General features: G+C 35.5%; 1 protein-coding gene across 3 annotated transcripts in view; it reads right to left on the bottom strand.

Annotated features, from left to right (window-relative positions):
- Positions 1–12,795: 12,795 nt before the first annotated feature.
- Positions 12,796–17,336, bottom strand: part of LOC149799198 (amine oxidase [flavin-containing] B-like) — a 96,416-nt gene continuing 91,875 nt past the window's right edge. The window contains exon 13 of one of the 3 annotated variants that reach the window (XM_089958461.1): positions 12,796–16,478. In XM_089958461.1, coding sequence (XP_089814587.1) covers positions 16,209–16,478 — 270 coding nt within the window. In that variant the 3' untranslated portion in view covers positions 12,796–16,208. The remainder of the gene's footprint in view (positions 16,479–17,336) is intronic. The other 2 variants (XM_089958462.1, XM_089958463.1) reach the window with 2 other exon arrangements.

Raw genomic sequence — 17,336 nt, forward strand, 5'->3', positions numbered from 1 at the left:
AAATCAGTTAAGGAAATCTATGATGACACACCAACAGAGAAAATAGTGGAATCTTTGAGATAATGCTGCTTACCTAAACAAGTTTAATATTAAGTATTAAGTTTAATCTTGTATACTTATATATATATATATATATATATATATATATATATATATATATATATATATATATATATATATATATATGTATGTATATGTATATATATAATGTCATATTTCATAGTTTTAATTTTATTTCTAGCTTATATATATATATATATATATATATATATATATATATATATATATATATATATATATATATATCAGAATGATAAGTTCTATCCCTGGATTTTATAGGAGAATGCTTGATAAAACTAGGCAGAATTAATATTTAATGCACAAATACTATTATACAGGTTAGAGAAGAATATATATATATATATATATATATATATATATATATATATATATATATATATATATATATACTATCGGAATTGCATTAGATCATAAGAAACATTACCTAGTTTGAGTTGTTTTACTGACTGTAAACAATAGTGTAACAATTAATTCAACTAGCAGTCTCAGTACTTACAATCAGAAGATTCTTTTCCTTTTCGGCTTTTGTTTAAATGTCCAGACTTTTTTTAAAATTGTTAAATATTCATGCATAATTGCTGACCAATACACACTTAAGCCACTTAAACTATTCTTCTCCGGCCATTATACCGCTTCTGAGAGAGAGATGGGGGGGGGGGGTCTCAAACGGTAAACAAGGTTCGCAATAGCATAAATTTAATCATTAAGCACTACCCATTTGAGATTCTGTTTAACACAGCTTTTTATTTCAATGAAAATGTCTTTGAGAGAAAGAAGGAATCATTTCTCTCATTCTCAGCGAGACGCTGCACGTTTCATTTATTGTGCATAAAATACAGTCCCATACCATAGTTCATTTTACTAATGCGCATTTACATAAGCAATATCTTTTAAAAGTTGATTTGTTTTGTACAAATTATAATTCAAAAAGCAAATGTATTTCCAAATGAAAAGAACATTTGACACAGGTCATCAATTTTCAACGCATGTCTCCGTTAAAAACTCCGGTACAGTATGATAAATGCGCCATGAGGAAACATTCGTTCGTTGGAGCTATTTTACCGCGAGAAAAATGCAGTGTTTTGAGAACGATATATCAGTTGGGAGAAAGGCAAATGTCCACATTCTTTTCTAAAATGAGTTTATTTATTCCTAGTTAATATTTATATCACGCTTGTCATAAGCTGGGGTCCATGTTACATGCAACAACAGTACTACTACTACTACTACTAACTACTACTACTTGGCCGAGTGGTCTAAAGCGTTCGCCGTTACGGATCACTGCCATCTCACCTCTGTCTGCGCCGGTTCGAGTCTCAGATTCAGCCAATGTAGATATGTGAGAAAGCATGCCAGTAGCTTCTCGTGGGTCGGTGGTTCTTTCCGGGGTTTTCCAGGTTTCTTCCTCCACCATTAATACTGGCCGCCATATATGGCCTATCGTGTGCTGAAAAATGGCGTTAAACCCCACAACAACAACAACAACTACTACTACTACTACTACCACTACTACTAATAATAATAATATTTGCAGAAGAGAACATTGTGTCTAAAGCAGATTTTACCGGAAAAGATCTAAGATAGGATCGAATAATCGGGATGAAAAAATGATCTGATGTTAATGTGCAGTATAATACTTGTATGGCGATGTGTCTCGCGTTATGAAGTCATCTTTTTGTGTTGACACATGTCGCCAGTACCGTGCACTGCAGCTTTATCATCGACAAGCAAGATAAAATGTGAGAGATAGCCAGAACTATTGCATGAATTGCATGTTATACCAAAGTTCACTCCGTTTAAAGGTGCGGATTTACCTATAGAAAAATATAATCTCTGATAAGTGGTAATGTTCAAGGCCAGTCATTCCGTATTTGTACATCGTTCCCAAAAACATCCTAGTGGCATCGAATGAAAATGCAGAGAAATGATAATTGAAATCTATACTGTGTACCACTCTCAATTACGAAATGACAAGAAGCAGCAAAAAAGAAAAAGAAATACCACTTAAAACACATATATGCCACTCTGTCGTGAAATAAATAGAGACCAACAATCAAATTTTTATTGAAATACTCACCAAATTGCAAATGTTCAATAAAAAGATTACAAAGACGAATAGAAAGCACTCTTGAAAGAACCGTCGTGTTTTCTTTGAATAATCCGGTACATTGAATCCCATGAGAGTTCTTTTTGAACACACATGGCATAACGGAGAGAGAATTTCATCAGATTGTTTTAGCACACATGGCACAATAGAGACAGAAAATCCATGAGATTTCTTTTTAAGCACACATGGCATAACATACTCAGAGAATTCTGTGAGATCTCTTTTTGAGCAAACATGGCATAACAGAGTAAGATAATTCCATGAGATTTCCTTTTGAGTACAGGTCATAACAGGGACAGAGTTCCTTGAGATGTCTTTTGAGCACACATGGCATAACATAGAGAATTTGATGATATTTATTTTTGTACACATGCCATATAGGTAGTACAATTTAATTTTGCACACACATTGCATAGCAGAGGCAGGTAATTTCACGAGATTTCGTTTTGAGCACGCATGGCATAACAGACTGAATTCTACGAAGTTTCTTTCTCAGCACACGTGATAACAGAGAATTCCATTAGACTTCTTTCTGAGCACACATGGCACAACAAAGACAGAATTCAACGAGATTTCTTTCCAAGCACAAATGGTACCACAAAAACAGAATTCCCGAGATTTCTTTTTAAGCACACGTGGCACGACAAAAGATAGAATTCCACAAGGTTTCTTTCGAGGCACACATGGCAAAACAAAGACAGAATTTCATGAGGTTTCTTTCTGAGCCCACACGGCACCACATATACAGAGTTCCACGTTTCTTTCTGAGCTCACACGGCACAACAAAGAATTCCACGAGGTTTATTTCTGAGCTCACACGGCACACACAAACACACACACAAGCGCGCTACAAAACATTTTTAATAAAAATGAGAAAATGATGAATTTCGGCCATCACAACGAGAAGTGACAGTGATGTCAGTATCTACACATGGAAAAGACTGTGCGGTTGTTATAACTATCGTCTGTTATAATAAGCTGTATTTTGAAAACCATAAAACGAATACTGAGAGCGTCATATGGTATCTTGAGTCGCACAAATCACTATCAGACCTTCAATGTATATTAAGACGTAAGAGAACAACAATTAACCATCCAGGCCCACTTGAAGTATTTATTAGAGAAGCTGTCATTAAGAACATATAGTATCCATCTTTTCGGACATTGACGTGGATTAGGACTCAACATAGATGTACGGCATAATGAAAAACATATTCAACCTACGTATAAATGGCCGCCTACCTGCATCTGTACATTGCTATCAAAGATATAAAAAATAGATTTACGGTGGGTACCAGCCTCTCACAAAGCTATCCTCATGGTCAGGGCCGGCATTAGGCCGATTGGACCGATTTGGCACAATCGGGCCCCGCGCTCACAGGGGCCCTGTGCGATATTAATTTGTTAAAATATATCTATAGAGAGAAAGTAATTTTAAAACGATGGAAAACAATTTTAAGTTCAATATCATGTAAAACTTGTTCAAAAGTTTATTTCTAAATGCCATCCTCACAGGGTGCCCCACGCATAAATCGGGGGGGGGGGGGGGGGGGGCACGCCAAAGTGATCAAAACCGGGCCCCGCGTTTGCTAAGGCCGTTACTGCTCATGATGTGGAAATATCTCAGATAAGCATTTTGTCTGTCACTCTTTTACCATCAAAATTATGAAGTGAAATATCTTCATCCGGAAACAGACTACTCAATATCTGAAGATTAATTTTAGATCAGATACAACTTAAAGAGTGTTCACACTATTGAATGTCAACTAAAAACATGCGTCAATATAGTTCGGCGATGGGCAGAAAATAATGGGTACACATTTTCGAAATCAGAAACGTTGGCATCATCATTGAAATATGCCATCCTTTATATAAAATGTATCAAAGGATAAGGTGGTATTGTGTTTGTGCCAAATGTGTGTTGGACATGGATATAGGACTCACACATAGCCTCTGAAGGCTTTGACATAGAATGGTAACAAAAAGAGAAAACTGGTAATATCATACGTCTGCAATCTGTTAAGTCTGTCCGATCAACATTATTATTAAATGCAAGTAAACTTATCAGCAGTATATGTATATGAAAAAATATAATTTTGCTTAACAAACAGGCTATAAAAAGACAGCTAACTGTTTCAAAACATTTATTGAATAATAAAAACAATTTATATTGTTTTGTGAAAACCAAATAAGCTGTAATTTGAATAATAAAACATAATAATATTGTGGTGCTATGGAAGATCCATGTTGTTTCAACATCAACCGGTGTATCGTATTCTTGACACAACACAGTTTCCGGGGGAATGGTCAGGTCATCCACTGGGTTAATGACAGAAATGTCTTATTCCTAAATTCTGTCGAAAGTGGAGGAGGCCGAATCGGATGGATTTATCACGCTCCATAGCGAGTTCCAATTACTGTTGGGCTCAATAAATCGTCAAACGAAAATAGTTGACGAGACAAACTGATTGCCTCATAAGCTGAAATATCAAACAATAGAGGAAGCTTTTGATTTGCAGTATTGATCGTTATACAGTTTCCGCAAGTACAATTCAGTGATCAAATTAAAATGGTTTATTTAAAAATGCCTGTTGTGTTATTCCTTTAGTACGTCTGTCATGGGATTGGGTATATTTATTGTTAAGGGTTTCGTTTTTGCTTACAGCATTATATGAGAGTAGTTTATCTATATCGTACAGTATTTCGATGAAGTGAGGTCGGTTCATTCCATGCTGCACGAGCAAAGTGTTTAGGATAGGGAAAGCAATATACCGTATTTACCGCATATGTTGGGACACGATCAAATAATTATTTTTTTTCCTGTCCCAGAACTTACGGTGAAACATTTTTTCACTTTGGTCATATGTCCCAAGACTTAAGAAACGAAATAAAATTGTATTGCATTTGTGCTTCCCCCACCCCACCCCACTGCACGTTGCAATAAAATAGATAAATAAAACGTTGAATTGATAATAAAAAGAAAGAAACTAACCTTGTGTTGTTATCATTTATTCCTTTTTTCAACATGAGCATTTAAGAATAAAATATTTCCAAGAAATCCGTAAGCGTAGGATTCCATATTGTAGCGTGTATCAATTATGTCCGATACCACACACCACGTTGTTCACATGAACACTGAGAAGCAATTGTGTGTGGTTGTGCGCCAAGGTTTGAACATGTTATCCGACTGAAAACTGGAGCTAACAAAATCGCAAACAAGAGGGAAATAGTCAACCGATATCTTGAAGACGCCATTCACGCATGACGCGGTGTTGGGTGCAAAATAATCAAGACTGAATTATATCCAGGTCTACTGTATGACAGTATGACGCAAATAAAAATGATCATTTGAAAACACATTCACTCAAGTGTAATTGACAATCTTTTCACCAGCTTGGGTTACAAAATTATCCTTACTATTTACCCGCAGACGTCAATGATCCTGTGTATTAATTGTAACCACAGATGCCAAACACATAGAACATAGAAGCCCTGGTGGTGAATAAACACGACTGGCACCAAGCAGTCAACTCCTTCTTTGAATCTACCGACAGGACATTAAAGACAAAAGGTGATTTTTATTACAAAGCAAGCTGATCTCAGAAGCCGACTTTGGTTACTTCTTTTTTTCTTTATTGGTAAAGGATATCAATACAAAGGTTATTTTATTGCAGAGCAAGCCGACATCGGAAGCTGACTGGATTCTGTGAAGTGAGCCGATCAATTTTTTTTTTTTTTAATATACAAAGACGACCGAGATAAGGAAGCAAACATGGGTTCCTTTTCAACTATATTCACGGGAATTTTGAAAATAAATTGAAACAATGGAACAAATTTTGAAGTGACGCAATATAGTGCTTTGTGCACAGATGTCGATGATTTCGCAAACGAGAGGGAAATAATCAAATAATCAACCGATATATTGAAGACAACTCTTCTTTGAACTTACCGACAGGACATCAAAGACAAAGGTTATTTTTATTATAAAGCAAGCCGACGTCGGAAGCCGACTTTGGACTCGGACGCCGAATTTTTTTTAAAGGATATCAATACAAAGGTTATTTTATTGCAAAGCAAGCTGACCTCAGAAGCCGACTTGGATTCTTTTAAGTGTGCCGATTTTTTATATTTTAGCTTCGAATAAACAAAGACGGCCGAGATATGGAAGCTAACTTTGGTTTCTTTTCACCAGTATTCGCGACATTTTTTAAAATAAAGTGAAACAATGAACAGTTTTTAAAGTTTACAATATAGTGCTTCGTGCACGAACATCGATGACACAGCATCATCCAGAAGATTTGGAGCAAAATAAAATCACGTGATGAATTCGTGAAGGCCAGAAGAGAAACAGATCATTTCGCCGACAATATGAACGTTAACATGGATGAAACTCTAGTGTACTTTGATCACATTCCTAGATGGACTGATGATAAGATGGGCGTCAAAAGTGTGAGAATTAGCGAGACTAGTGTAGATTGGAAAAATCTGACTTTTGTCCTTGCAGTCTCCGCTTCAAGTGGTGTGTTGTCTCTAACATTTTTTCACGGCATGAGAAAGCTAAAAATATATTCATCTACCAAAAGAATAGATCCTACGTGTGCAGGAAAAGGTTGTGTTGATGAGATACTGCTGCAGTGGATCAAAGAGTTTTATCTCAAGTACACATTTTTATATTTTTTTTTAATAAAATTTCAGTTGGAGTGCAATTTCCGACATGTAATTTTCGAATGATTTAAAAGGTGTCCCACAACTTACGACTCGAAAAAAACGATGTGTCCCAGAACAAACAGTGCACAAAAAAAATTACTTTTAAAATTAATTTATGGTGTCCCAACAAATACGGTGTCACAACATATACGGTAAATACGGTACTGGTACCTTGAGCGCACATGCAGTTCATTGCAATACAGCCAGTGGATTTACAGGCTAATAGTTGATTCCAACTACACATTGCCACAAGACTTTGTCTTTGAACGGTCCACTTTACGGCGAAATATTTCCGCTAAGAGGATGTGAATTTGTAAAGGTCTCGTAGACTACCTTACGTTGGGGTGGGGTGCTCCCAGTATTACCTTTAATTATTACAGAAAACCAACCCTGGCTCGTTTTTGTTAGAAATTGAAGTAGTGATAGAGATGCAAAGCTCCGAGCCCCCAGTCGGCGATATCGACAGTTAAATTACTGAATACACAAAAGGTGAAATTCAAATAAACAACAAATTTAATATAGTCCTTCCTCAAATGAAATTCAATATTCAAAACCCTATCACTCGTCTTTCACTCGACCAAGTGACGGCCTCTTTCATCATCTGACTTAGTGTGATTGACTTTCCTCCTGTGTTTCTACTCATCTGTAGTATTTCTTAACTCGTACCCAGTACCTCTTCAGTCCAACAATCACGTCCTTCACCCTTCCACTTCCGTTTTCTCCTTGTATTGTCTCCCAGAGACTCGGGACCAACTGTACCAGGGTATTTCCCTTCTCTGTCTCCTACAGCTCCTCCGGTCCCTAAAAGCTTCCTGTCCGAAGCTCCTTTGCAATTCCCAGAATAACAATGTTTTCCGCCAATTTCGAATGACGTCGGAGTAGCTTATAACTTCCTTATGTAATTCCCGCAAGATGGTTTAGCGACTACTGACGTTTAGTTTCAAGACAATAGATTTAAACTTGCGATTCCAATGGTGGCCACGCCTTGCTCAATTCCAAGTGGATGTCGATTCACCCATGGTCTACATAATTAGCAGACACTGCCCCCTCCCCGGCAGTCTGTCAGGGGTGGATTTACGACCCTCGCTTGATGTTCCTTTGAGCCTAACACCGGCAATTCATGCCACTTACCTGTGAATCGCACGCAGCCAAATAAGGTGCCAGTAACAAGTTCCTATGGCCATGTTATATACAACTGGCTTCCCACCCGTTCTTTTGATGTCCGCTTACACAATCGTAATATAAGCCGGCCGGCCAGCTGTGTACACATCGTTTTGACACTCATTGTTCGCAAGGCTGACACTCGCAACATTTGTGAAGCGAATAATTAGCCTCAGGGTCTAGCATATACATGTTACAATCTGGCTATTGTTCCTTACTTATAATGTGACAGAATTGTAAGTTGTTTTCTTCCTGTCTGTATTATAGGATAGAACGATTTTATACTAATATTTATTCTGGATTTTAGGTACCTCCGACTTGTCATGTAATGCAATGTTATTAAATTTATTATAGTCTGTTTACAAGTTCACCAGTATATAACTGAACAGAAGGATTGTATTCACATTAATGTTGCAAGTCTAAGGGACGAGAGAATGCTACTTCTAGTACTGTAAGATTCTCGTCAGATAAAGGTTTACATATGGACCTGATTATTATGATAATCTTGTACAGTGGTCCAGAGGATTTGATTTTTATAAAATAATCAACTTTACTTACGCGCATGCGTCACGTACGTAATTGCGTGTTATACATGACTGTCACAGATAATACACGGATTTCGATGTTATATTTTCAGCTGAAAGCGGTGAAGGAGTGATAGTGATAAAGCCATAGTGACAGCGCTATGTTTAGGCCTGGCCATAGGGCAAAGCGAACGAGGCAACCGCCTTGGGCTCCGTGCTCTCAGGAAATCAACTCCGCAATGCATGTCTTTTCGGCGGTAGGCCCCCTAACTGTTGTGGGCCCCGGAATTTTGTCCTAGGTGTCCTACACTGTCCGACGTAGTAAAGAAATGTTTCAATCCTCTTTAGCTCTGGTCCAGAAAATTTTAACATTAGCATTCTCAAGGTTGCGAGAATTCCCACCTGGGTATTGTTCCTTCTCGTGTTCCCATGCGGTCTCAGCTTGTTTTTTGGATGCACTGCTTTTCTCAAAACCGATCGCTTTAAAGCGTGCAACACTACCCACCTCCGAAAATGTAGATCTGACAACGGAAAATATCTAATAAGTATCGGCAACTTTACGCTTCGCAAAAACACGTATCAACAAATTTTGTTTAAAAAATTATGCTAATCGGTAGTTTAAATTACTAACAAGAAATTATTAGACTGACGTAATTAAGTCGTGAAAATAAACAAAGTAATAGGTTTTATTAACATACAGACATAAGCTCGGAGTTGGTCGGCGTTGGGATAACCATATTTGAATTGGTAACACTCAGTCTCGACCGCTCCTGTGGCCTAGTGGTCAGAGCGCCAGCCTCGGATGCGGGAGTTCGTGGGTTCGATCACCGGCCGAGTCATACCAAAGACTTACAAAAACAGTACTAAGAGCTGCCTCGCTTGGTGCTCAGCATTAAGAGGTTAGTGTTAGGACTGGTTGGCCTGGTGTCAGGATAATGTGCCTGGGTGGGACATCATGCTACATGCCTGAGGCATGATGCCCAAGTGCTAGACATCACTATAAACTGCCACACTGCAGACATCCTAACGATATGACTGAAAAATTGTTAAAGTTACGTTAAAAATCCAAATCATACAGTCTCTCATAATTATACATTTCAATGCGGTTTCCGTATTTTCAAGTACATATGTTGTGCATTTATCTCAGTCTTTCTAGTCTTTTGAAAGCCGCTTTGTTGAGTGTATGGGTATAGGTTAGGTTGGGCAATTTGTAAACTTTGGGTGCTAGTTGATGTCTAGAATTGTCATTATTTTGCCTATTCTACTAAGACTGCAATGGTGAAGGTAGTCATCCACTTTTAAGCAACTTGACACACTTGCATGGTATTTTTTAGTCTCTTAATGAAGGGAGTAAGTGATGTAGAAATAGCAAGCGCTCGACTTATTTGCGTGTTGAAACTGATGCGTCCATTTTAGGCGGTTTTTTTTTGTGTTTTTTTTAGCAGCATCTCTTCTAATGACTTAATGCAGACATGTACATTGTTATCTGAAGTGATTATTTCACCTTTGTATGGGTTTGTCCCATCGTATGGTTTTGTGTTGGGGAAACTGTTCCCAGTCTTTATGAAATTCACCAAGGTTAAGTTTTCTATACTTGAGGGACTTAACGATAATCCCGTAAACAAAAACGGTAACATAATTATTTGGAGGAACACCAGAAGTCAAATCAACTCGGATCATCCAACTTGCTTTTGTCTTGCCATATAAATCAACTCGGATCATCCAAAACTGGATTCTGTCTTGTCAAATATATTAACTCGGATTATCCAGTAGATTTAGTGTTTAGGAAAGCCAGCTGGTATACATTAAAACTGTATGGACTGACACGGATATCTTGAAAACAACTTGCTTTGCCCAAATACTAAATATGTACTGTGTTCATATGTCTAATACATTTTTGAGGTAGGGTAGATTTTAGCTCTTACACAATTAATTTGGTAATGATACTGAGCAGTGAGAGCACATGCTCCACACCTGCTTCTTTGTTCATTACGTGTGGACTGTGTACAGTACATTAGCAGCTGTAACTAGTGCTAAATTGAAGGCTGCAACAATTATTACTTGGAAATATCACCTTTGATTGTCAAGAACGTTCAGATATGTGTACCTTCCCCAGACAGGCATGAAACTGCATTAGCATTTCGAAGTAAACCACTATGGGTTAGCAGTTTCCCCAGCATAACAGATTCAACACTGTGCTTGTCATGAAAGGAGACAAAATGGAGATTTGTCTCAACAGAAATTGCTTGTGTTGGGCTATTAAACCTCAGATGAACCAATCAATTAAATGTCTTAATACTTAGCCATGAACCTAGTCTGTCATGACAGCTGCCATCTAATACATACAGACTGAAACTTGTCTTGCCATATAAATTCATATAAAATGATGTAATAATAAATCCAGTTATCATGTCCTACCTCTATATACAGGTCACCTGGGCATATAGGATAAAATGTTGTGAGCCTCAGGTGTCCTATTATAATGTATAGATTTTAACATTATAAGTTCTAATATTCCTTTTACATTAGTTTGTATACATATACTTCAATTGCTGGCTACAGACTGAAATAACGTCCTTTTTAATCTCTCCCCCTCTCTGTCTGTGTGCATATACATTTATAAGTAATAGAAATAAATCTGTTATGACACTAGCTTTTTGCTGCTAGTTCAAAAAATATTTATTAACATAACTGAGGTACAGGCCAACCCCATTATAATGTACTTCGTTATAACACAAATTTGGATATAACACTAGTGTGGCTCCCAAATGTTCACAGCCTCTATAAAATTCTCCTTCCATCATAATTTTATATTTACTGAGTTTTATTTTCACAGTAGGTGCCAGTTTTCTTTCTTAGGGCTGTTCCATTTAAACATACATGTGTCCCAGAGAAGGCAGTTTTTTTTATAATTATGTGCCAGGGTACTTTGGTTTCAACGAGTTCACATTAAAATGATATGAAAATTCTAAATTGCATCCATGGGTAAGTACCCCACATTAAAAGTGCCTTCCCTGGGTGCCAGGTATGTTTTACTGCAACATCACTTAATTTGGTGAGTTGTTATTGTATTACTAAGAAATATGTCATCTATCACTGAATAAAAATGTCAAAGATTTACTACTGTCAATGCAAACCTGTTAATAGGACATCAATGGACCTGGGTTTTTTTCAGTCTCTTTCCCTCTCTTTCTCTTTGTACATAATACAAGCACAAGCAATAAACGTGGTATGCCACACAAAAATTTGCTGCTAGTTCAAGATATATTTACTAACAAAAGTTATTAGGTGGAAAAAACCCACTATTATGCACAGAATTTTGGATATAACACTAGTATGACTCTTTCAATTTCCTCATGATTGATTTTAATTTCCAAAAAACTGTATTGTGAATGTTCAATACAGATCTGTTGATAAGACATAACTGGATTTGGTTGTTTTTGTTGTTGCCTATAAATTCTGAAGATGTTGGCTCTGTTGATAAACTAATTTGCACTGAACCAACTACAATAAAGCTATGAATTCCTTTTGTGTTTTTTTTTTTTTTTGTATACAAGTGTCATTTACTGCGGGGAAAACAAAAGACCACTTACAATAAAGCTATGAATTCCATTTTGTGTTTGTTTTTGTATACAACTGTCATTCACTCCAGGGAAAACAACAGACCAGCTACAATAAAGTTATGAATTCCTTTTTATGTTTGTCTTTGTATACAATTGTCATTCACTCCAGGGAAAACAACAGACCAGTTACAATAAAGCTATGAATTCCTTTTTGTGTTTGTCTTTGTATACAATTGTCATTCACTCCAGGAAATACAACAGACCAGCTACAATAAAGCTATGAATTCCTTTTTATGTTTGACTTTGTATACAATTGGCATTCACTCCAGGGAAAACAACAGACCAGCTACAATAAAGCTATGAATTCCTTTTTGTGTTTGTCTTTGTATACAATTGTCATTCACTCCGGGGAAAACAACTGACCACATACAATAAAGCTATGAAATCCTTTTGATGTTTGTCTTTGTATACAATTGTCATTCACTCCAGGGAAAAGAAAAGACCACCTACAATAAAGCTATGAATTCCTTTTTGTGTTTGTCTTTGTATACAATTGTCATTCACTCTGGGGAAAACAACAGACCACCAAAGCTTCTTCATGAACTGATATACACATCCTCACACCAAATATTCACAAGAAAAAGTCAATCACCTGAATTAAGAAATTTATTAATTTACCTTATTAATTGCAAATGATCAAAAATAATCCCTCAGCAAAATGTTGTTGCAATAAATCAGTTGCTGCTCTATTTATGACAAATGACAGAAATTAAAAACAGTTAAAAATATTACAAAACAAGTGACACATTTATGTACATGTGCTTGAGTGTTGTCAGACAATCACCAGTAAATCATTCAGCTGCTAAAAGTAAAAGAGTTCTTCAATAAACAAATATAATCTATTCCCCTTCTGTAAATAAGCAGAATTAAATATTTTGTTGATGTATATAGTACAAGCCCAGAAAATTTATTCACTATTGCTGAACATGTGTTTGAAGTTTTTTTTTTTGTCATTTGCTATGTAATTCATGTACCCCCCACTCTACTTCATCTTGCCTATAAAATGTGTGAATATAAATATATCTATGCATCATGCCTTGCATGCTTGGTTTACAGTCATCATGCTTGGTTTACAGTCATCATGCTTGGTTTACAGTCATCATATAACCGCTCTGGTGGTCTAGTGGTAAGAGCATCCACCTCAGATGTGGGAGGTCATGGGTTCAATCCCAAGCCAAGTCATAACAAAGACTTACAAAAATGGTACTAACAGCACTCAGCATTAAGAGGTTAGTGTTAGGACTGGTCAGCCTGGTGTCAGGATAATGTGACTGGGTGGGACATCATGCTACATGTCTGCGGCATGATGCCTCAGTGCTAGACATCAGTATAAACTACCACACTGCAGATACAGTACCGATATGCCTGAAAAATTGTTAAAGCTATGTTAAAAACCCAAATCACAAACACTCACACAGTCATCATATGGCTTCATCAATATGCTTAAAATCTGACTCAATCTTTTCTAGTTTTGTAAGACGTAGTCAGAAATGCAGATCACAGTGATATACATTTTAAATGTCCTTGCGATGCTACGTTAAGTTACAAATGAGATATTTGCTTTCATCCTGACAGTGAATATGACATGTGCAAATGTAGTTTTTGGACACCTTAGTTTGGAATACAACCAATTATGATTTAGTTGGTATAGGGCGTTACTGTTATAAAATATGCTGCTGTCTGTGCTTGTTGTGTTAGTGTGCAAAACAACAGTTATTTGCATATTTTTCTGTTAATAATGATCACATTTCAATTAATACTCAGCTCAGTTCAATTAATACAGGGCTCCTTTCATGTAATCTTTTCTTTTCAGAGATTAACTAAACTGTTTGAAATCTGTCAAACTGTCCTTGCTAATGAAATCTAATTTTTGCATTGAATTCAGCCACATTATGTTCTCTTCTGGGATTATTAAACACCGTTTCTTTGTAGTTTTGAGGACACTGTTAAGGATTAAATGAGATTAACTGTTTAGTACACATGTACTTCAACTATTCATGTTCTTTTGCCAATTTTCTTAAACATGCATGTACTAAACCAGTTTTCTGTAAACAAACAAATTATTTAATACAGTCATTGTGTTTTAAGTATTCTTGTTAAACATGCATCCATTTAAAGTTGGTAACTGCATCACTGAGGCTGTATATTTATACTCATCCCCATCCCTCATCTTGTAGAGTCTAGATATTACTCGTACAACATTTCTGCAGTTGAATGACTTGTTTCATTACTGCATCATATGACACATGATGGCACAATGGACATATCATCATGGTATTATGGGGTTTCCCTGTATTTTGGGATGTACACTAGCAAGTTTTTGTTGCCAAACTTTTGTCCTCAGTTAACTCAGTGTCCTTAATTTCATTTTCAGTTTTCTTTAAAGGGAACACATAAGTTATAAAATGCAAGAAAATATGAAATCAATTTCACTAGTATATGCAGCCAAATTATCAATAACTTTTTGTCTCAGTTTCACCAATTAAAAGTTTCTGCTTTTACTTACTAGCAGTACTAATATTAGCATTAAAAGTCATATTTTAACATTCCTTTGCAAATCTGCATGACCATTAAATGCAACCAATCATTAACTGTCAAAAACTTTTATATTTCATGCTATTTTGTAATTTCATCACCAAAATAAATCCATGAATACATTTCATGTTATTCTGCAATTTAATCACCAAATTAAATCCATGGATAAATTTCATGTTATTCTGCAATTTAATCCCCAAATTAAATCCATGAATACATTTCATGTTACTCTGCAATTTAATCCCCAAATTAAATCCATGGATACATTTCATGCTATTTTGCAATTTAATCACCAAATTAAATCAATGAATACATTTCATGCTATTTTGCAATTTAATCACCAAATTAAATCCATGAATACATTTCATGCTATTTTGCAATTTAATCACCAAACTAAATCCATGAATATATTTCATGCTATTTTGCAATTTAATCCCCAAATTAAATCCATGAATACATTTCATGCTATTTTGCAATTTAATCCCCAAATTAAATCCATGAATACATTTCATGTTATTCTGCAATTTAATCACCAAATTAAATCCATGGATACATTTCATGCTATTTTGCAATTTAATTACCAAATTAACTCCACGAATAAATTTCATGTTATTCTGCAATTTAATCTCCAAATCAAATCCATGAATAAATTTCATGTTATTCTGCAATTTAATCACTGCATGTTTCATAACTCTCTTTACCACAGTAAGTATGTAAATTTAATGCACACTTAAATATGCAGGTCCCAGACCCAGTACAATTACTTAATGCACATAGACATATGAAGGTCCCACATGTGATTTTACAATAAATTCTAGTTCATTTATGCACGTTTATTTGAAGAAAAAAACGTTAAATGAATTCACTGCCCAACATGATGCCTGAAACATATTTAAAACTATTCTGTTAAAATAATTTTTTTGTAATCTTATTGAATACTATTCACTTGATTCCTCTTCCAGAAGAGCAAGACACTATTTCCCCAATTTTCTACCATTCTAAAATAATTAGACATACTTAAAATTATACAAATATAATATGCAATTTATACATAAAATATAATTATAATGGAAAAAAGTGTATAGATTTAAGCTCGGAGAATATGTTGCTGCAAAATGAATTTATTTATAAAATTTGGTAGAAATTTGATGAATTTACTCCAGAAATCTTTTTGAAAGCAGTTTTCACAATTTGGGAAGTTTTTGTGGCTTTAGGCTTCTGTATGTTATGTCCTACATGAAAATAATATCCAGTCACATTTAGATCTAAGTGCACTGCTGATGAATGTTTTAATGACTGACCTGCCCGTAATATGGATTTTCATGACATTGTACACAAATTTTCCCTTCATATTCTATACACAATTCTGGGCATTTAAGTGACAAAATTTATAAATAAAAAGCAAGATTTTCATCCTAAGGCACTGTAAGAAATACTTTTCCATCCTTGATTTAACTTTGATAATAATTTTTATTGCTTGCCCAATACGTAGTCATCCCATGCATATGTTCTTCTAAACCACCAGTAAAAAAGACTCCACCTCCAGCCTCTGAGCCAGCCATAAACCTCATTGCCCAGCATGCCTAACACTACTGCCACAGCAAACTGAACTAGTCTGGTAACAGAGGGGAGGAACCACTCAATCTTGGAGGTTTCTGAGGATGAAGCTGGGTGGTCTGGAGACTCTGGTTCATCTTGATAGACTTGGTGTTGGCTTATCTTTCCAATCTCATACAGAATCTAAAGTGAAAAGCAGAAATAATATAATGTCTTTAGTGTTCAATAATTTTGTGGAATTAAATAGCAGTATAGTTTATAAATTGGATATGTATTAAGAGAAAGCACAGCTGTAACAAAATTAAGATTTCATCATCATGTAATTTATTTGCAATTTTATGTGGATAGATACTCTTTTCTATTAATATATTTCACTGTACAATCATATCTTAGAAAATAGAGAAAAAAAACAGAAAATATCTTAAACCTGATTTACTTCAACCAAAAGGGAAATTGCTTTTTTCCAATTCCTTTGCTTTGGTAATTGACCACGTCATGACTTTCGTTTTCTATTACTTCAGGCAATCCACAACCGGCCCTAATGTTAGCAATACAGGTTTTAAAAGTTAAGTCTAAGCTAAAGACATTTGATTGGTCAATTTTAAGTCATACTTAAATTTCAGCCAATCATAATGCTGGACTTATGACCTAAATTTCAGACCAGATTTAAGTTCTATTGGTAAATAAAACTGTAAATTTGTCCTGCACATTTTACAAAATACATGCAGAGATTGCTTACTTTAAAATTACCATATTGGCAATGGAAATGACATTTTTAAAGTTGAACAAACTGGCATAAATTATAATTTACTACTCTGCAAAGCTTCATGTTGCATTCAATTGTTATAGATAATTTTTAGCATTATCAGTGTACAAGTAACTTCTTGTATAAAATAATGCAAGTCAAAACATTTCAGCATCATTAAATTGTTACCAATGTTAAATTTTGGTTTCTGAGTGACATAAGATTATTGCACAGCATCAATGTAAGAGCACTGTGAATGGCACATACTATGCCTGACTTAAGTTTTTAATAGTCCT

Source organism: Sinohyriopsis cumingii, chromosome 5 (assembly GCF_028554795.1).
Source record: "Sinohyriopsis cumingii isolate HCF-2022 chromosome 5, ASM2855479v2, whole genome shotgun sequence".
Taxonomy (NCBI): domain Eukaryota; kingdom Metazoa; phylum Mollusca; class Bivalvia; order Unionida; family Unionidae; genus Sinohyriopsis; species Sinohyriopsis cumingii.